Below are 18123 nucleotides of genomic sequence, written 5' to 3' on the forward strand. Positions count from 1 at the left end.
GGGGCGAGCGCGGACGCAGGCCCCCACTACCAGAAATTGTACGGTCGAGTTACTGACGTTTGCAGTAATCGCAGAGGTCAGCCCAAGCGTAGTGCAATGCAAGAGCCTCACTCTGGAAGAAAACCCTCATTGATCAGTCTTTACTTCCCCGTCAGGTAAGTATGAGTTGGAACTGCACCGTAGCATGAGGGTACCCTTCAAAGTTTGTTAATGCTTGTGGCTTGAGTGTGTTATAAACTGCCGTGTCGCGGGGCATAGGCTGTATTCTCCCCCAGTGTACGCGTTTTGTTCCCGCCGTAGACTATGCAGAGTGCCGTCGGAAAGAGGACTGCTATTATTCTTTTATTGCTTATGTGGGCCGCCATCGGTAATAGTGCAACACCAAGGCAACCCGTGGTCACGGCGTGAATGAATCCACCTCCATGACCCAAGGCCAAAAATCAGATTAATATACTGACCATTCAGAGAATGGCCTACCAGATATTAAACTGATAAGAACAGATACTACACTTGATCTTAGCCATTAGGCCGAGAAGCGATAAAGAACAAGCGTTGCCATGATAGGCATCGTCCACACACCGTAACTGCTTGTGGAGCATGTCACGTTACTGTAAAGCTTACAACTGTCACCGCGTACGGATGGACGGCGACATAGTAAAAATCACGGCTGTTGATTTAGCCGTAGGATGGAGAGCGACTGTAGCGAGTGGATGGTAACTTACATGAATGCTAACAAAGGCGACGATACTAAGTGCGTGATATTACTTTCCAATATGTCTGCGTACATTCCGTTTATCAACGCATTACGCCAGAACGTGCGCGCGCGTTACACAGTAGACCATGCAGCCGAAATGCGACAGTGCGACCCTGCCAGGAGTCGAACCTGGAATCCCCTGATTCGTAGTCAGATGCCTTATCCATTGGGCCACAGGGCCATGCTTATGACTTCGCCCCATCGTCATTTTGGCTTGCGCATTCGTTTTACTTACGACAGAATTCTTCGTGTTTGTAGCCATGAAAGAAAGGGACTTCTGTGAGTGAATTTTTTTACTGTGGTCTAATAAAAAAGTCGAAACGCAGTGCCCAATATATGAATTGCTCCTAATAGCCGGAAACAGGCCGTGTCGATGATGTAGGCCGACATACGCAACGCAAACCAAAGAACGCTTTATGAAAATCCTAACACGAGCGCGGAAGAAGCCCAAATTAACAGACTAGATGTAATGCTGAAGACCTCAAACTCCAGCAGCTTCTCTTGCAGACTATTGCGTCGTACTACAAATAAAAATTAACATGCTTTCGCATAGTCGCGGCACCCAAAACGGACATTATACGATGTACAGAAACACACATTTCTGTTTTCGCGCCAAATCAATTCCCGGGAGTGGTACTTTTACGTCCGCATACTTCGCACCGTCTTAAATTATATCTCATTTACACGGTAATGTTTAGTATACTTCTACTGTGATAACAAGCATCGTTTATCGTTGGATTGTTGTAAGAAAACATTAAAAATGAGTGAAGCAGCTTCTCCAAAGAAAATCGCACCCAAGAAGAAACCTGCTGCAAAGAAGACAGCTGATCACCCTAAATATGTGGACATGATCAAGGCTGCTATCGCTACCCTAAAGGAACGCGGTGGTTCATCTCGCCAAGCTATTACAAAATATATTCATGCAAATTACAAAGTTGCTGAAAACTCAGATCATCATCTGAAAATGGCTCTTAAACGAGGAGTAACATCAGGCGATTTGATTCAAACTAAAGGCACTGGTGCTTCTGGATCATTCAAGCTAGGTCAGGTAAAAAAAGAAAAACCTAAGAAAAAGGCCGCAGCAAAAAAGCCAACGGCAAAGAAGCCTACTGCAAAGAAAAGTACACCAAAAAAGAAGCCAGCAAAGAAGAGCACGCCAAAGAAAGCAGCAAAGAAGCCTGCCACAAAGAAAGCCTCGGCTAAGAAACCAGCAGCTAAGAAACCCACAAAGAAGCCTGTTGCTAAAAAACCTGCAGCAAAGAAGGTCAAAAAGACTCCCAAAAAGGCAGCAAAGAAGACCGCAAAAAAATAATTTGTGTGTATCTGGCTATTACATTAACAAACGGCTATTTTTATAGCCACACATTTACAAAAAAACATTATCTTGGTACAAAGTTAAACTTGTTTAAGTCACTTAAACAGTTAAAAAAGAGTAAATTTAAGATTAGATTCCCTAAGTTTAAGTATTTTCGTTTTTAAATTTCTTATTTTCTTGCTTTTACTTTTCTTGCCCTTCATATTTTTAACATTGTCAAACTTTATGTAGCATAAAATTTTTATGTAGCATAAAATTTAAACAGAAAGCAGGACAAAGTTTGATATAAAAAGCTAGCCGTAATATTTTTTATGGATGTGTGGCTATAAAAATAGCCGTTTTTTGTTTGGTAAGATGCTTAGGCACGTTCCCCACGAATTCTTCTTGCCAACTGGATGTCTTTAGGCATGATTGTAACTCGTTTTGCGTGAATGGCACACAAGTTAGTATCCTCGAACAAGCCAACAAGGTACGCTTCAGAAGCCTCTTGCAGAGCCATAACGGCTGTGCTCTGGAATCGCAGATCTGTTTTGAAGTCCTGAGCAATTTCTCGCACAAGACGCTGGAAAGGCAACTTGCGGATCAAGAGCTCGGTTGACTTCTGGTATCTTCTGATTTCTCTGAGAGCAACTGTACCAGGTCTGTAACGATGTGGTTTTTTCACTCCTCCAGTAGCTGGTGCGCTTTTCCTCGCAGCTTTAGTGGCGAGTTGTTTTCGTGGAGCCTTTCCTCCAGTAGATTTACGTGCAGTTTGCTTTGTACGAGCCATATTTTAAGAAGTCGATGTAGTACGGATACACAAGACGGTCTAAAATGCACTATCGCGCCAAAGTTTTATTTCTCATATTGATTGACAGCTAAGGTTCAAAACAAACCATTTGATTGGTGCTAAGAAAGTAATTTCTGATTGGCTGCATAATGACATTACGCTCATTACTTTAACATTTTTATAAAATCTGTGTTTTTTGGCTACGGGAAAACGGCTGTATCTTCTGATACACAAAAGCTTTTGACTTTTTTTTTTTTTAGTAAGTAGCAGAAGGTTTGGCGAATTCCAACGATGCCAAATTTATTGCCTTACTGAAACATTAAGACCACGAATTTTTAAAAAAACTACAGTTTTACTTAAAAAAATGTACAAAATGTTCGGAACATTTTGTAATGACGCAACTCTATTGGTTAATTAGGGTGTTTCCACGAGCAGTAGGTAATTTTATGGCCTCTTTTTAAAGCTGTCTGAATTCTGTTAACTCAAACGTTGTTTTTGTACTCGTTCTGTACGCAACTATATCAATATGTCTGGACGCGGAAAAGGAGGTAAAGGATTGGGAAAAGGAGGTGCTAAACGTCACCGAAAAATTCTTCGTGATAACATTCAGGGAATCACAAAACCTGCTATTCGGCGTCTTGCTCGACGAGGTGGTGTCAAACGTATCTCTGGCCTTATCTATGAGGAAACCAGAGGTGTACTGAAGGTTTTCTTAGAGAATGTTATTCGTGATGCTGTAACCTACACAGAGCACGCTAAACGCAAGACCGTTACCGCTATGGATGTTGTTTATGCCTTAAAACGTCAAGGAAGAACTCTTTACGGATTCGGAGGTTAAGCGTTGTCATTGCTCAACAAAAACGGCTATTTTTATAGCCACAAATCTTTTAAAACATTACTTTGTGCACGCTTCCAAATTACACAATGTGTAAAGTCTTGTCACAGTTACATTTATTGCTATACGATACTATGTCATATATGACACAAAAAAAATTTAGAAATACTTTGTAGGGTTAATTTGCCTGGGAGTGTTTCCGTGAAAAGCTGGGTTAAGTTAAATGTAAGCAATAACATGGATCAATGTACTTGTCTTTTCTGCAAGTACAGCTAATAATACGTATGAAAAGTGAAGCTAATCCACACACACATGGGGAAGTATTTTAAATGTAGGCTAGTGTTCTTAAGCACATTATTTAGAAGTTTTATTAACTTCGGTTAACTTGTAGTGACGCCAAGTAAATGTTTTTTTAAAGATGTGTGGTCTTAAAAAAGACCGTTTGTGTTTGGTAGACGTTGGTTTACTTGCTGCTTGTGTATTTTGTGACGGCTTTTGTTCCTTCACTGACTGCGTGTTTTGCAAGTTCTCCAGGCAAGAGAAGACGTACTGCGGTTTGAATTTCACGAGAAGAGATGGTCGACTTTTTGTTTTGAAGAGCCAAACGCGAAGCTTCGGAAGCAATGCGCTCAAAGATGTCGTTGACAAATGAGTTCATGATGCTCATAGCTTTGCTTGAAACTCCGACATCTGGGTGAACTTGTTTCAAAACATTGTAGATGTAAATAGCATAACTTTCCTTTCTCTTTCTCTTGCGTTTCTTTTCACCAGTTCCACCAATCTTTCCTCCTTTTTTGCCGGCTCTTTTTTCACCTTTCTTGGCTACTTTAGGTGCCTGTTTTCCTCCTTTAGCTGCTGCGTCAGACATGGTTAAAAATTTTTGCTACTTAACTTGTAAATAAGCATTAAACTGCAAGTCAAAACTTTTTGTTTATAAGTAAAAAAATCGGATCGAATTCGATCCGAAAACGCCGATACGCAATTTAATTGGTTAAAAAAAAAATCTTTTGTTTAATACTTAATTATGATTGGTTAAAAAAACATGATTTCGATCCTATTTTTATGATGAAAAAACGAGTAAAGTTTATTTCGTTAACACTTACGTTAAATATTCGTACGTTTTTGTATTAACTTACAAATCAAATCGCAGTTATGTCTGGACGTGGAAAAGGTGGAAAAGCTAAGGCTAAAGCCAAGACAAGATCCTCAAGAGCTGGACTTCAATTTCCAGTCGGTAGAGTGCATAGATTCCTTCGTAGAGGGCACTATGCTAACCGAATTGGATCTGGAGCACCAGTTTACTTAGCAGCCGTCTTGGAATATTTATCTGCTGAGATATTGGAGTTGGCTGGTAACGCAGCAAGAGACAACAAAAAAGCTAGGATTATTCCAAGACATTTACAATTGGCTGTTCGTAATGATGAAGAATTAAACAAACTTTTGAGCGGTGTAACCATTGCAGCTGGTGGTGTTTTGCCAAACATTCAAGCTGTCTTACTCCCAAAGAAGAACGACAAAGGACAGAAGAAGTAAACCGCTACACTCAGAAAACAACGGCTATTTTTATAGCCACACATCTTTAAAAAAACATTGTTTTTTTCACAAAACTATAACCTTAAAGTCTAATAGATAATCCATGCATACGCCTTGTCCTAAGTAACTCAAAGAAATTAAATAAAAAAATTTGATCACAACGTCAAAATAAATTGCACGTATTTGCACCTACTAATGTCTACGGCCATACCACGATGAACACACCCGTTCTCGTCTGATCACGGAAGTTAAGCATCGTCGGGCCGGGATAGTACTTGGATGGGGGACCGCCTGGGAACTCCCGGTGTCGTAGGCTTTTCATTTTCATTTGCTGTGATATATTTCTTGTTATAACAATTAAGGAACGTGGCGGTTGTTGAAAGTGTTTCCTATGACATTTTCCTACGACATTTTCAGGTGATAGTACGAGAAAAAAGAGCTTTCAAATGCATACAAACTCGATCTATTGCCGATCATCCAATAACCCTGACGGAATGGCAAATAAAATAAAATTCCGCCGCCTTCCGAGGACTTATATCGCAATCACGTTTCGTAACAGCCAAGCGAGGTTTTACCTTAGCGTTTAAGTCACCACCGACATTTGGCCGCGCAACTTTTCTAAGCTCATTCATTTTGACTTAAGGAGGGGGCGAGCGCGGACGCAGGCCCCCACTACCAGAAATTGTACGGTCGAGTTACTGACGTTTGCAGTAATCGCAGAGGTCAGCCCAAGCGTAGTGCAATGCAAGAGCCTCACTCTGGAAGAAAACCCTCATTGATCAGTCTTTACTTCCCCGTCAGGTAAGTATGAGTTGGAACTGCACCGTAGCATGAGGGTACCCTTCAAAGTTTGTTAATGCTTGTGGCTTGAGTGTGTTATAAACTGCCGTGTCGCGGGGCATAGGCTGTATTCTCCCCCAGTGTACGCGTTTTGTTCCCGCCGTAGACTATGCAGAGTGCCGTCGGAAAGAGGACTGCTATTATTCTTTTATTGCTTATGTGGGCCGCCATCGGTAATAGTGCAACACCAAGGCAACCCGTGGTCACGGCGTGAATGAATCCACCTCCATGACCCAAGGCCAAAAATCAGATTAATATACTGACCATTCAGAGAATGGCCTACCAGATATTAAACTGATAAGAACAGATACTACACTTGATCTTAGCCATTAGGCCGAGAAGCGATAAAGAACAAGCGTTGCCATGATAGGCATCGTCCACACACCGTAACTGCTTGTGGAGCATGTCACGTTACTGTAAAGCTTACAACTGTCACCGCGTACGGATGGACGGCGACATAGTAAAAATCACGGCTGTTGATTTAGCCGTAGGATGGAGAGCGACTGTAGCGAGTGGATGGTAACTTACATGAATGCTAACAAAGGCGACGATACTAAGTGCGTGATATTACTTTCCAATATGTCTGCGTACATTCCGTTTATCAACGCATTACGCCAGAACGTGCGCGCGCGTTACACAGTAGACCATGCAGCCGAAATGCGACAGTGCGACCCTGCCAGGAGTCGAACCTGGAATCCCCTGATTCGTAGTCAGATGCCTTATCCATTGGGCCACAGGGCCATGCTTATGACTTCGCCCCATCGTCATTTTGGCTTGCGCATTCGTTTTACTTACGACAGAATTCTTCGTGTTTGTAGCCATGAAAGAAAGGGACTTCTGTGAGTGAATTTTTTTACTGTGGTCTAATAAAAAAGTCGAAACGCAGTGCCCAATATATGAATTGCTCCTAATAGCCGGAAACAGGCCGTGTCGATGATGTAGGCCGACATACGCAACGCAAACCAAAGAACGCTTTATGAAAATCCTAACACGAGCGCGGAAGAAGCCCAAATTAACAGACTAGATGTAATGCTGAAGACCTCAAACTCCAGCAGCTTCTCTTGCAGACTATTGCGTCGTACTACAAATAAAAATTAACATGCTTTCGCATAGTCGCGGCACCCAAAACGGACATTATACGATGTACAGAAACACACATTTCTGTTTTCGCGCCAAATCAATTCCCGGGAGTGGTACTTTTACGTCCGCATACTTCGCACCGTCTTAAATTATATCTCATTTACACGGTAATGTTTAGTATACTTCTACTGTGATAACAAGCATCGTTTATCGTTGGATTGTTGTAAGAAAACATTAAAAATGAGTGAAGCAGCTTCTCCAAAGAAAATCGCACCCAAGAAGAAACCTGCTGCAAAGAAGACAGCTGATCACCCTAAATATGTGGACATGATCAAGGCTGCTATCGCTACCCTAAAGGAACGCGGTGGTTCATCTCGCCAAGCTATTACAAAATATATTCATGCAAATTACAAAGTTGCTGAAAACTCAGATCATCATCTGAAAATGGCTCTTAAACGAGGAGTAACATCAGGCGATTTGATTCAAACTAAAGGCACTGGTGCTTCTGGATCATTCAAGCTAGGTCAGGTAAAAAAAGAAAAACCTAAGAAAAAGGCCGCAGCAAAAAAGCCAACGGCAAAGAAGCCTACTGCAAAGAAAAGTACACCAAAAAAGAAGCCAGCAAAGAAGAGCACGCCAAAGAAAGCAGCAAAGAAGCCTGCCACAAAGAAAGCCTCGGCTAAGAAACCAGCAGCTAAGAAACCCACAAAGAAGCCTGTTGCTAAAAAACCTGCAGCAAAGAAGGTCAAAAAGACTCCCAAAAAGGCAGCAAAGAAGACCGCAAAAAAATAATTTGTGTGTATCTGGCTATTACATTAACAAACGGCTATTTTTATAGCCACACATTTACAAAAAAACATTATCTTGGTACAAAGTTAAACTTGTTTAAGTCACTTAAACAGTTAAAAAAGAGTAAATTTAAGATTAGATTCCCTAAGTTTAAGTATTTTCGTTTTTAAATTTCTTATTTTCTTGCTTTTACTTTTCTTGCCCTTCATATTTTTAACATTGTCAAACTTTATGTAGCATAAAATTTTTATGTAGCATAAAATTTAAACAGAAAGCAGGACAAAGTTTGATATAAAAAGCTAGCCGTAATATTTTTTATGGATGTGTGGCTATAAAAATAGCCGTTTTTTGTTTGGTAAGATGCTTAGGCACGTTCCCCACGAATTCTTCTTGCCAACTGGATGTCTTTAGGCATGATTGTAACTCGTTTTGCGTGAATGGCACACAAGTTAGTATCCTCGAACAAGCCAACAAGGTACGCTTCAGAAGCCTCTTGCAGAGCCATAACGGCTGTGCTCTGGAATCGCAGATCTGTTTTGAAGTCCTGAGCAATTTCTCGCACAAGACGCTGGAAAGGCAACTTGCGGATCAAGAGCTCGGTTGACTTCTGGTATCTTCTGATTTCTCTGAGAGCAACTGTACCAGGTCTGTAACGATGTGGTTTTTTCACTCCTCCAGTAGCTGGTGCGCTTTTCCTCGCAGCTTTAGTGGCGAGTTGTTTTCGTGGAGCCTTTCCTCCAGTAGATTTACGTGCAGTTTGCTTTGTACGAGCCATATTTTAAGAAGTCGATGTAGTACGGATACACAAGACGGTCTAAAATGCACTATCGCGCCAAAGTTTTATTTCTCATATTGATTGACAGCTAAGGTTCAAAACAAACCATTTGATTGGTGCTAAGAAAGTAATTTCTGATTGGCTGCATAATGACATTACGCTCATTACTTTAACATTTTTATAAAATCTGTGTTTTTTGGCTACGGGAAAACGGCTGTATCTTCTGATACACAAAAGCTTTTGACTTTTTTTTTTTTTAGTAAGTAGCAGAAGGTTTGGCGAATTCCAACGATGCCAAATTTATTGCCTTACTGAAACATTAAGACCACGAATTTTTAAAAAAACTACAGTTTTACTTAAAAAAATGTACAAAATGTTCGGAACATTTTGTAATGACGCAACTCTATTGGTTAATTAGGGTGTTTCCACGAGCAGTAGGTAATTTTATGGCCTCTTTTTAAAGCTGTCTGAATTCTGTTAACTCAAACGTTGTTTTTGTACTCGTTCTGTACGCAACTATATCAATATGTCTGGACGCGGAAAAGGAGGTAAAGGATTGGGAAAAGGAGGTGCTAAACGTCACCGAAAAATTCTTCGTGATAACATTCAGGGAATCACAAAACCTGCTATTCGGCGTCTTGCTCGACGAGGTGGTGTCAAACGTATCTCTGGCCTTATCTATGAGGAAACCAGAGGTGTACTGAAGGTTTTCTTAGAGAATGTTATTCGTGATGCTGTAACCTACACAGAGCACGCTAAACGCAAGACCGTTACCGCTATGGATGTTGTTTATGCCTTAAAACGTCAAGGAAGAACTCTTTACGGATTCGGAGGTTAAGCGTTGTCATTGCTCAACAAAAACGGCTATTTTTATAGCCACAAATCTTTTAAAACATTACTTTGTGCACGCTTCCAAATTACACAATGTGTAAAGTCTTGTCACAGTTACATTTATTGCTATACGATACTATGTCATATATGACACAAAAAAAATTTAGAAATACTTTGTAGGGTTAATTTGCCTGGGAGTGTTTCCGTGAAAAGCTGGGTTAAGTTAAATGTAAGCAATAACATGGATCAATGTACTTGTCTTTTCTGCAAGTACAGCTAATAATACGTATGAAAAGTGAAGCTAATCCACACACACATGGGGAAGTATTTTAAATGTAGGCTAGTGTTCTTAAGCACATTATTTAGAAGTTTTATTAACTTCGGTTAACTTGTAGTGACGCCAAGTAAATGTTTTTTTAAAGATGTGTGGTCTTAAAAAAGACCGTTTGTGTTTGGTAGACGTTGGTTTACTTGCTGCTTGTGTATTTTGTGACGGCTTTTGTTCCTTCACTGACTGCGTGTTTTGCAAGTTCTCCAGGCAAGAGAAGACGTACTGCGGTTTGAATTTCACGAGAAGAGATGGTCGACTTTTTGTTTTGAAGAGCCAAACGCGAAGCTTCGGAAGCAATGCGCTCAAAGATGTCGTTGACAAATGAGTTCATGATGCTCATAGCTTTGCTTGAAACTCCGACATCTGGGTGAACTTGTTTCAAAACATTGTAGATGTAAATAGCATAACTTTCCTTTCTCTTTCTCTTGCGTTTCTTTTCACCAGTTCCACCAATCTTTCCTCCTTTTTTGCCGGCTCTTTTTTCACCTTTCTTGGCTACTTTAGGTGCCTGTTTTCCTCCTTTAGCTGCTGCGTCAGACATGGTTAAAAATTTTTGCTACTTAACTTGTAAATAAGCATTAAACTGCAAGTCAAAACTTTTTGTTTATAAGTAAAAAAATCGGATCGAATTCGATCCGAAAACGCCGATACGCAATTTAATTGGTTAAAAAAAAAATCTTTTGTTTAATACTTAATTATGATTGGTTAAAAAAACATGATTTCGATCCTATTTTTATGATGAAAAAACGAGTAAAGTTTATTTCGTTAACACTTACGTTAAATATTCGTACGTTTTTGTATTAACTTACAAATCAAATCGCAGTTATGTCTGGACGTGGAAAAGGTGGAAAAGCTAAGGCTAAAGCCAAGACAAGATCCTCAAGAGCTGGACTTCAATTTCCAGTCGGTAGAGTGCATAGATTCCTTCGTAGAGGGCACTATGCTAACCGAATTGGATCTGGAGCACCAGTTTACTTAGCAGCCGTCTTGGAATATTTATCTGCTGAGATATTGGAGTTGGCTGGTAACGCAGCAAGAGACAACAAAAAAGCTAGGATTATTCCAAGACATTTACAATTGGCTGTTCGTAATGATGAAGAATTAAACAAACTTTTGAGCGGTGTAACCATTGCAGCTGGTGGTGTTTTGCCAAACATTCAAGCTGTCTTACTCCCAAAGAAGAACGACAAAGGACAGAAGAAGTAAACCGCTACACTCAGAAAACAACGGCTATTTTTATAGCCACACATCTTTAAAAAAACATTGTTTTTTTCACAAAACTATAACCTTAAAGTCTAATAGATAATCCATGCATACGCCTTGTCCTAAGTAACTCAAAGAAATTAAATAAAAAAATTTGATCACAACGTCAAAATAAATTGCACGTATTTGCACCTACTAATGTCTACGGCCATACCACGATGAACACACCCGTTCTCGTCTGATCACGGAAGTTAAGCATCGTCGGGCCGGGATAGTACTTGGATGGGGGACCGCCTGGGAACTCCCGGTGTCGTAGGCTTTTCATTTTCATTTGCTGTGATATATTTCTTGTTATAACAATTAAGGAACGTGGCGGTTGTTGAAAGTGTTTCCTATGACATTTTCCTACGACATTTTCAGGTGATAGTACGAGAAAAAAGAGCTTTCAAATGCATACAAACTCGATCTATTGCCGATCATCCAATAACCCTGACGGAATGGCAAATAAAATAAAATTCCGCCGCCTTCCGAGGACTTATATCGCAATCACGTTTCGTAACAGCCAAGCGAGGTTTTACCTTAGCGTTTAAGTCACCACCGACATTTGGCCGCGCAACTTTTCTAAGCTCATTCATTTTGACTTAAGGAGGGGGCGAGCGCGGACGCAGGCCCCCACTACCAGAAATTGTACGGTCGAGTTACTGACGTTTGCAGTAATCGCAGAGGTCAGCCCAAGCGTAGTGCAATGCAAGAGCCTCACTCTGGAAGAAAACCCTCATTGATCAGTCTTTACTTCCCCGTCAGGTAAGTATGAGTTGGAACTGCACCGTAGCATGAGGGTACCCTTCAAAGTTTGTTAATGCTTGTGGCTTGAGTGTGTTATAAACTGCCGTGTCGCGGGGCATAGGCTGTATTCTCCCCCAGTGTACGCGTTTTGTTCCCGCCGTAGACTATGCAGAGTGCCGTCGGAAAGAGGACTGCTATTATTCTTTTATTGCTTATGTGGGCCGCCATCGGTAATAGTGCAACACCAAGGCAACCCGTGGTCACGGCGTGAATGAATCCACCTCCATGACCCAAGGCCAAAAATCAGATTAATATACTGACCATTCAGAGAATGGCCTACCAGATATTAAACTGATAAGAACAGATACTACACTTGATCTTAGCCATTAGGCCGAGAAGCGATAAAGAACAAGCGTTGCCATGATAGGCATCGTCCACACACCGTAACTGCTTGTGGAGCATGTCACGTTACTGTAAAGCTTACAACTGTCACCGCGTACGGATGGACGGCGACATAGTAAAAATCACGGCTGTTGATTTAGCCGTAGGATGGAGAGCGACTGTAGCGAGTGGATGGTAACTTACATGAATGCTAACAAAGGCGACGATACTAAGTGCGTGATATTACTTTCCAATATGTCTGCGTACATTCCGTTTATCAACGCATTACGCCAGAACGTGCGCGCGCGTTACACAGTAGACCATGCAGCCGAAATGCGACAGTGCGACCCTGCCAGGAGTCGAACCTGGAATCCCCTGATTCGTAGTCAGATGCCTTATCCATTGGGCCACAGGGCCATGCTTATGACTTCGCCCCATCGTCATTTTGGCTTGCGCATTCGTTTTACTTACGACAGAATTCTTCGTGTTTGTAGCCATGAAAGAAAGGGACTTCTGTGAGTGAATTTTTTTACTGTGGTCTAATAAAAAAGTCGAAACGCAGTGCCCAATATATGAATTGCTCCTAATAGCCGGAAACAGGCCGTGTCGATGATGTAGGCCGACATACGCAACGCAAACCAAAGAACGCTTTATGAAAATCCTAACACGAGCGCGGAAGAAGCCCAAATTAACAGACTAGATGTAATGCTGAAGACCTCAAACTCCAGCAGCTTCTCTTGCAGACTATTGCGTCGTACTACAAATAAAAATTAACATGCTTTCGCATAGTCGCGGCACCCAAAACGGACATTATACGATGTACAGAAACACACATTTCTGTTTTCGCGCCAAATCAATTCCCGGGAGTGGTACTTTTACGTCCGCATACTTCGCACCGTCTTAAATTATATCTCATTTACACGGTAATGTTTAGTATACTTCTACTGTGATAACAAGCATCGTTTATCGTTGGATTGTTGTAAGAAAACATTAAAAATGAGTGAAGCAGCTTCTCCAAAGAAAATCGCACCCAAGAAGAAACCTGCTGCAAAGAAGACAGCTGATCACCCTAAATATGTGGACATGATCAAGGCTGCTATCGCTACCCTAAAGGAACGCGGTGGTTCATCTCGCCAAGCTATTACAAAATATATTCATGCAAATTACAAAGTTGCTGAAAACTCAGATCATCATCTGAAAATGGCTCTTAAACGAGGAGTAACATCAGGCGATTTGATTCAAACTAAAGGCACTGGTGCTTCTGGATCATTCAAGCTAGGTCAGGTAAAAAAAGAAAAACCTAAGAAAAAGGCCGCAGCAAAAAAGCCAACGGCAAAGAAGCCTACTGCAAAGAAAAGTACACCAAAAAAGAAGCCAGCAAAGAAGAGCACGCCAAAGAAAGCAGCAAAGAAGCCTGCCACAAAGAAAGCCTCGGCTAAGAAACCAGCAGCTAAGAAACCCACAAAGAAGCCTGTTGCTAAAAAACCTGCAGCAAAGAAGGTCAAAAAGACTCCCAAAAAGGCAGCAAAGAAGACCGCAAAAAAATAATTTGTGTGTATCTGGCTATTACATTAACAAACGGCTATTTTTATAGCCACACATTTACAAAAAAACATTATCTTGGTACAAAGTTAAACTTGTTTAAGTCACTTAAACAGTTAAAAAAGAGTAAATTTAAGATTAGATTCCCTAAGTTTAAGTATTTACGTGCAGTTTGCTTTGTACGAGCCATATTTTAAGAAGTCGATGTAGTACGGATACACAAGACGGTCTAAAATGCACTATCGCGCCAAAGTTTTATTTCTCATATTGATTGACAGCTAAGGTTCAAAACAAACCATTTGATTGGTGCTAAGAAAGTAATTTCTGATTGGCTGCATAATGACATTACGCTCATTACTTTAACATTTTTATAAAATCTGTGTTTTTTGGCTACGGGAAAACGGCTGTATCTTCTGATACACAAAAGCTTTTGACTTTTTTTTTTTTTAGTAAGTAGCAGAAGGTTTGGCGAATTCCAACGATGCCAAATTTATTGCCTTACTGAAACATTAAGACCACGAATTTTTAAAAAAACTACAGTTTTACTTAAAAAAATGTACAAAATGTTCGGAACATTTTGTAATGACGCAACTCTATTGGTTAATTAGGGTGTTTCCACGAGCAGTAGGTAATTTTATGGCCTCATTTATTGCAAAAAAACAAAAAAGCTAGGATTATTCCAAGACATTTACAATTGGCTGTTCGTAATGATGAAGAATTAAACAAACTTTTGAGCGGTGTAACCATTGCAGCTGGTGGTGTTTTGCCAAACATTCAAGCTGTCTTACTCCCAAAGAAGAACGACAAAGGACAGAAGAAGTAAACCGCTACACTCAGAAAACAACGGCTATTTTTATAGCCACACATCTTTAAAAAAACATTGTTTTTTTCACAAAACTATAACCTTAAAGTCTAATAGATAATCCATGCATACGCCTTGTCCTAAGTAACTCAAAGAAATTAAATAAAAAAATTTGATCACAACGTCAAAATAAATTGCACGTATTTGCACCTACTAATGTCTACGGCCATACCACGATGAACACACCCGTTCTCGTCTGATCACGGAAGTTAAGCATCGTCGGGCCGGGATAGTACTTGGATGGGGGACCGCCTGGGAACTCCCGGTGTCGTAGGCTTTTCATTTTCATTTGCTGTGATATATTTCTTGTTATAACAATTAAGGAACGTGGCGGTTGTTGAAAGTGTTTCCTATGACATTTTCCTACGACATTTTCAGGTGATAGTACGAGAAAAAAGAGCTTTCAAATGCATACAAACTCGATCTATTGCCGATCATCCAATAACCCTGACGGAATGGCAAATAAAATAAAATTCCGCCGCCTTCCGAGGACTTATATCGCAATCACGTTTCGTAACAGCCAAGCGAGGTTTTACCTTAGCGTTTAAGTCACCACCGACATTTGGCCGCGCAACTTTTCTAAGCTCATTCATTTTGACTTAAGGAGGGGGCGAGCGCGGACGCAGGCCCCCACTACCAGAAATTGTACGGTCGAGTTACTGACGTTTGCAGTAATCGCAGAGGTCAGCCCAAGCGTAGTGCAATGCAAGAGCCTCACTCTGGAAGAAAACCCTCATTGATCAGTCTTTACTTCCCCGTCAGGTAAGTATGAGTTGGAACTGCACCGTAGCATGAGGGTACCCTTCAAAGTTTGTTAATGCTTGTGGCTTGAGTGTGTTATAAACTGCCGTGTCGCGGGGCATAGGCTGTATTCTCCCCCAGTGTACGCGTTTTGTTCCCGCCGTAGACTATGCAGAGTGCCGTCGGAAAGAGGACTGCTATTATTCTTTTATTGCTTATGTGGGCCGCCATCGGTAATAGTGCAACACCAAGGCAACCCGTGGTCACGGCGTGAATGAATCCACCTCCATGACCCAAGGCCAAAAATCAGATTAATATACTGACCATTCAGAGAATGGCCTACCAGATATTAAACTGATAAGAACAGATACTACACTTGATCTTAGCCATTAGGCCGAGAAGCGATAAAGAACAAGCGTTGCCATGATAGGCATCGTCCACACACCGTAACTGCTTGTGGAGCATGTCACGTTACTGTAAAGCTTACAACTGTCACCGCGTACGGATGGACGGCGACATAGTAAAAATCACGGCTGTTGATTTAGCCGTAGGATGGAGAGCGACTGTAGCGAGTGGATGGTAACTTACATGAATGCTAACAAAGGCGACGATACTAAGTGCGTGATATTACTTTCCAATATGTCTGCGTACATTCCGTTTATCAACGCATTACGCCAGAACGTGCGCGCGCGTTACACAGTAGACCATGCAGCCGAAATGCGACAGTGCGACCCTGCCAGGAGTCGAACCTGGAATCCCCTGATTCGTAGTCAGATGCCTTATCCATTGGGCCACAGGGCCATGCTTATGACTTCGCCCCATCGTCATTTTGGCTTGCGCATTCGTTTTACTTACGACAGAATTCTTCGTGTTTGTAGCCATGAAAGAAAGGGACTTCTGTGAGTGAATTTTTTTACTGTGGTCTAATAAAAAAGTCGAAACGCAGTGCCCAATATATGAATTGCTCCTAATAGCCGGAAACAGGCCGTGTCGATGATGTAGGCCGACATACGCAACGCAAACCAAAGAACGCTTTATGAAAATCCTAACACGAGCGCGGAAGAAGCCCAAATTAACAGACTAGATGTAATGCTGAAGACCTCAAACTCCAGCAGCTTCTCTTGCAGACTATTGCGTCGTACTACAAATAAAAATTAACATGCTTTCGCATAGTCGCGGCACCCAAAACGGACATTATACGATGTACAGAAACACACATTTCTGTTTTCGCGCCAAATCAATTCCCGGGAGTGGTACTTTTACGTCCGCATACTTCGCACCGTCTTAAATTATATCTCATTTACACGGTAATGTTTAGTATACTTCTACTGTGATAACAAGCATCGTTTATCGTTGGATTGTTGTAAGAAAACATTAAAAATGAGTGAAGCAGCTTCTCCAAAGAAAATCGCACCCAAGAAGAAACCTGCTGCAAAGAAGACAGCTGATCACCCTAAATATGTGGACATGATCAAGGCTGCTATCGCTACCCTAAAGGAACGCGGTGGTTCATCTCGCCAAGCTATTACAAAATATATTCATGCAAATTACAAAGTTGCTGAAAACTCAGATCATCATCTGAAAATGGCTCTTAAACGAGGAGTAACATCAGGCGATTTGATTCAAACTAAAGGCACTGGTGCTTCTGGATCATTCAAGCTAGGTCAGGTAAAAAAAGAAAAACCTAAGAAAAAGGCCGCAGCAAAAAAGCCAACGGCAAAGAAGCCTACTGCAAAGAAAAGTACACCAAAAAAGAAGCCAGCAAAGAAGAGCACGCCAAAGAAAGCAGCAAAGAAGCCTGCCACAAAGAAAGCCTCGGCTAAGAAACCAGCAGCTAAGAAACCCACAAAGAAGCCTGTTGCTAAAAAACCTGCAGCAAAGAAGGTCAAAAAGACTCCCAAAAAGGCAGCAAAGAAGACCGCAAAAAAATAATTTGTGTGTATCTGGCTATTACATTAACAAACGGCTATTTTTATAGCCACACATTTACAAAAAAACATTATCTTGGTACAAAGTTAAACTTGTTTAAGTCACTTAAACAGTTAAAAAAGAGTAAATTTAAGATTAGATTCCCTAAGTTTAAGTATTTTCGTTTTTAAATTTCTTATTTTCTTGCTTTTACTTTTCTTGCCCTTCATATTTTTAACATTGTCAAACTTTATGTAGCATAAAATTTTTATGTAGCATAAAATTTAAACAGAAAGCAGGACAAAGTTTGATATAAAAAGCTAGCCGTAATATTTTTTATGGATGTGTGGCTATAAAAATAGCCGTTTTTTGTTTGGTAAGATGCTTAGGCACGTTCCCCACGAATTCTTCTTGCCAACTGGATGTCTTTAGGCATGATTGTAACTCGTTTTGCGTGAATGGCACACAAGTTAGTATCCTCGAACAAGCCAACAAGGTACGCTTCAGAAGCCTCTTGCAGAGCCATAACGGCTGTGCTCTGGAATCGCAGATCTGTTTTGAAGTCCTGAGCAATTTCTCGCACAAGACGCTGGAAAGGCAACTTGCGGATCAAGAGCTCGGTTGACTTCTGGTATCTTCTGATTTCTCTGAGAGCAACTGTACCAGGTCTGTAACGATGTGGTTTTTTCACTCCTCCAGTAGCTGGTGCGCTTTTCCTCGCAGCTTTAGTGGCGAGTTGTTTTCGTGGAGCCTTTCCTCCAGTAGATTTACGTGCAGTTTGCTTTGTACGAGCCATATTTTAAGAAGTCGATGTAGTACGGATACACAAGACGGTCTAAAATGCACTA

At 41.0% G+C, this 18123-nt stretch overlaps 4 protein-coding genes and 15 non-coding genes across 19 annotated transcripts; 7 read left to right on the plus strand and 12 right to left on the minus strand.

Moving 5' to 3' along the window:
* Positions 1 to 163, minus strand: LOC130660428 (U1 spliceosomal RNA). Its single transcript, XR_008987628.1, has one exon. It is a non-coding gene; the product is annotated as a U1 spliceosomal RNA (small nuclear RNA).
* A 185-nt stretch (positions 164 to 348) lies between these two features.
* On the minus strand, positions 349 to 540 carry LOC130660527 (U2 spliceosomal RNA). The gene has a single exon (XR_008987725.1). It is a non-coding gene; the product is annotated as a U2 spliceosomal RNA (small nuclear RNA).
* A 302-nt stretch (positions 541 to 842) lies between these two features.
* Positions 843 to 2208, plus strand: LOC130656950 (histone H1-delta-like). Its single transcript, XM_057459894.1, has one exon. The coding sequence runs from the start codon at positions 1515 to 1517 to the stop codon at positions 2064 to 2066; it is 552 nt and encodes a 183-aa protein (XP_057315877.1). The 5' UTR covers positions 843 to 1514; the 3' UTR covers positions 2067 to 2208.
* Trnar-acg (transfer RNA arginine (anticodon ACG)) lies at positions 863 to 935 on the minus strand. The gene has a single exon. It is a non-coding gene; the product is annotated as a tRNA-Arg (tRNA).
* Positions 2209 to 5403: 3195 nt separating the features above from the next.
* LOC130658179 (5S ribosomal RNA) lies at positions 5404 to 5522 on the plus strand. Its single transcript, XR_008985395.1, has one exon. It is a non-coding gene; the product is annotated as a 5S ribosomal RNA (ribosomal RNA).
* A 328-nt stretch (positions 5523 to 5850) lies between these two features.
* LOC130659474 (U1 spliceosomal RNA) lies at positions 5851 to 6015 on the minus strand. The gene has a single exon (XR_008986679.1). It is a non-coding gene; the product is annotated as a U1 spliceosomal RNA (small nuclear RNA).
* Positions 6016 to 6200: 185 nt separating this feature from the next.
* On the minus strand, positions 6201 to 6392 carry LOC130660528 (U2 spliceosomal RNA). Its single transcript, XR_008987726.1, has one exon. It is a non-coding gene; the product is annotated as a U2 spliceosomal RNA (small nuclear RNA).
* Positions 6393 to 6714: 322 nt separating this feature from the next.
* On the minus strand, positions 6715 to 6787 carry Trnar-acg (transfer RNA arginine (anticodon ACG)). Its single transcript has one exon. It is a non-coding gene; the product is annotated as a tRNA-Arg (tRNA).
* Positions 6788 to 7366: 579 nt separating this feature from the next.
* Positions 7367 to 8086, plus strand: LOC130657285 (histone H1-delta-like). The gene has a single exon (XM_057460266.1). The coding sequence runs from the start codon at positions 7367 to 7369 to the stop codon at positions 7916 to 7918; it is 552 nt and encodes a 183-aa protein (XP_057316249.1). The 3' UTR covers positions 7919 to 8086.
* Positions 8087 to 11255: 3169 nt separating this feature from the next.
* Positions 11256 to 11374, plus strand: LOC130658191 (5S ribosomal RNA). Its single transcript, XR_008985407.1, has one exon. It is a non-coding gene; the product is annotated as a 5S ribosomal RNA (ribosomal RNA).
* Positions 11375 to 11702: 328 nt separating this feature from the next.
* Positions 11703 to 11867, minus strand: LOC130659475 (U1 spliceosomal RNA). The gene has a single exon (XR_008986680.1). It is a non-coding gene; the product is annotated as a U1 spliceosomal RNA (small nuclear RNA).
* Positions 11868 to 12052: 185 nt separating this feature from the next.
* Positions 12053 to 12244, minus strand: LOC130660529 (U2 spliceosomal RNA). Its single transcript, XR_008987727.1, has one exon. It is a non-coding gene; the product is annotated as a U2 spliceosomal RNA (small nuclear RNA).
* Positions 12245 to 12566: 322 nt separating this feature from the next.
* Trnar-acg (transfer RNA arginine (anticodon ACG)) lies at positions 12567 to 12639 on the minus strand. The gene has a single exon. It is a non-coding gene; the product is annotated as a tRNA-Arg (tRNA).
* A 579-nt stretch (positions 12640 to 13218) lies between these two features.
* On the plus strand, positions 13219 to 13922 carry LOC130657412 (histone H1-delta-like). Its single transcript, XM_057460394.1, has one exon. It carries the CDS (start codon positions 13219 to 13221, stop codon positions 13768 to 13770), a length of 552 nt encoding a protein of 183 aa, XP_057316377.1. The 3' UTR covers positions 13771 to 13922.
* Positions 13923 to 14784: 862 nt separating this feature from the next.
* Positions 14785 to 14903, plus strand: LOC130658203 (5S ribosomal RNA). Its single transcript, XR_008985420.1, has one exon. It is a non-coding gene; the product is annotated as a 5S ribosomal RNA (ribosomal RNA).
* A 328-nt stretch (positions 14904 to 15231) lies between these two features.
* On the minus strand, positions 15232 to 15396 carry LOC130659477 (U1 spliceosomal RNA). Its single transcript, XR_008986682.1, has one exon. It is a non-coding gene; the product is annotated as a U1 spliceosomal RNA (small nuclear RNA).
* A 185-nt stretch (positions 15397 to 15581) lies between these two features.
* On the minus strand, positions 15582 to 15773 carry LOC130660530 (U2 spliceosomal RNA). Its single transcript, XR_008987728.1, has one exon. It is a non-coding gene; the product is annotated as a U2 spliceosomal RNA (small nuclear RNA).
* Positions 15774 to 16095: 322 nt separating this feature from the next.
* On the minus strand, positions 16096 to 16168 carry Trnar-acg (transfer RNA arginine (anticodon ACG)). Its single transcript has one exon. It is a non-coding gene; the product is annotated as a tRNA-Arg (tRNA).
* A 579-nt stretch (positions 16169 to 16747) lies between these two features.
* Positions 16748 to 17480, plus strand: LOC130657315 (histone H1-delta-like). The gene has a single exon (XM_057460294.1). The coding sequence runs from the start codon at positions 16748 to 16750 to the stop codon at positions 17297 to 17299; it is 552 nt and encodes a 183-aa protein (XP_057316277.1). The 3' UTR covers positions 17300 to 17480.
* The last annotated feature ends 643 nt before the right edge of the window (positions 17481 to 18123 follow it).

The sequence above is a fragment of the Hydractinia symbiolongicarpus genome, chromosome 9 (genome assembly GCF_029227915.1).
Source record: "Hydractinia symbiolongicarpus strain clone_291-10 chromosome 9, HSymV2.1, whole genome shotgun sequence".
NCBI lineage: Eukaryota > Metazoa > Cnidaria > Hydrozoa > Anthoathecata > Hydractiniidae > Hydractinia > Hydractinia symbiolongicarpus.

Excerpts from the sequence above, each read along its gene's own strand:
- LOC130656950 (XM_057459894.1), top strand. The coding sequence starts at position 1,515 with ATGAGTGAAGCAGCTTCTCCAAAGAAAATCGCACCCAAGAAGAAACCT.
- LOC130657285 (XM_057460266.1), top strand. The coding sequence starts at position 7,367 with ATGAGTGAAGCAGCTTCTCCAAAGAAAATCGCACCCAAGAAGAAACCT.
- LOC130657412 (XM_057460394.1), top strand. The coding sequence starts at position 13,219 with ATGAGTGAAGCAGCTTCTCCAAAGAAAATCGCACCCAAGAAGAAACCT.
- LOC130657315 (XM_057460294.1), top strand. The coding sequence starts at position 16,748 with ATGAGTGAAGCAGCTTCTCCAAAGAAAATCGCACCCAAGAAGAAACCT.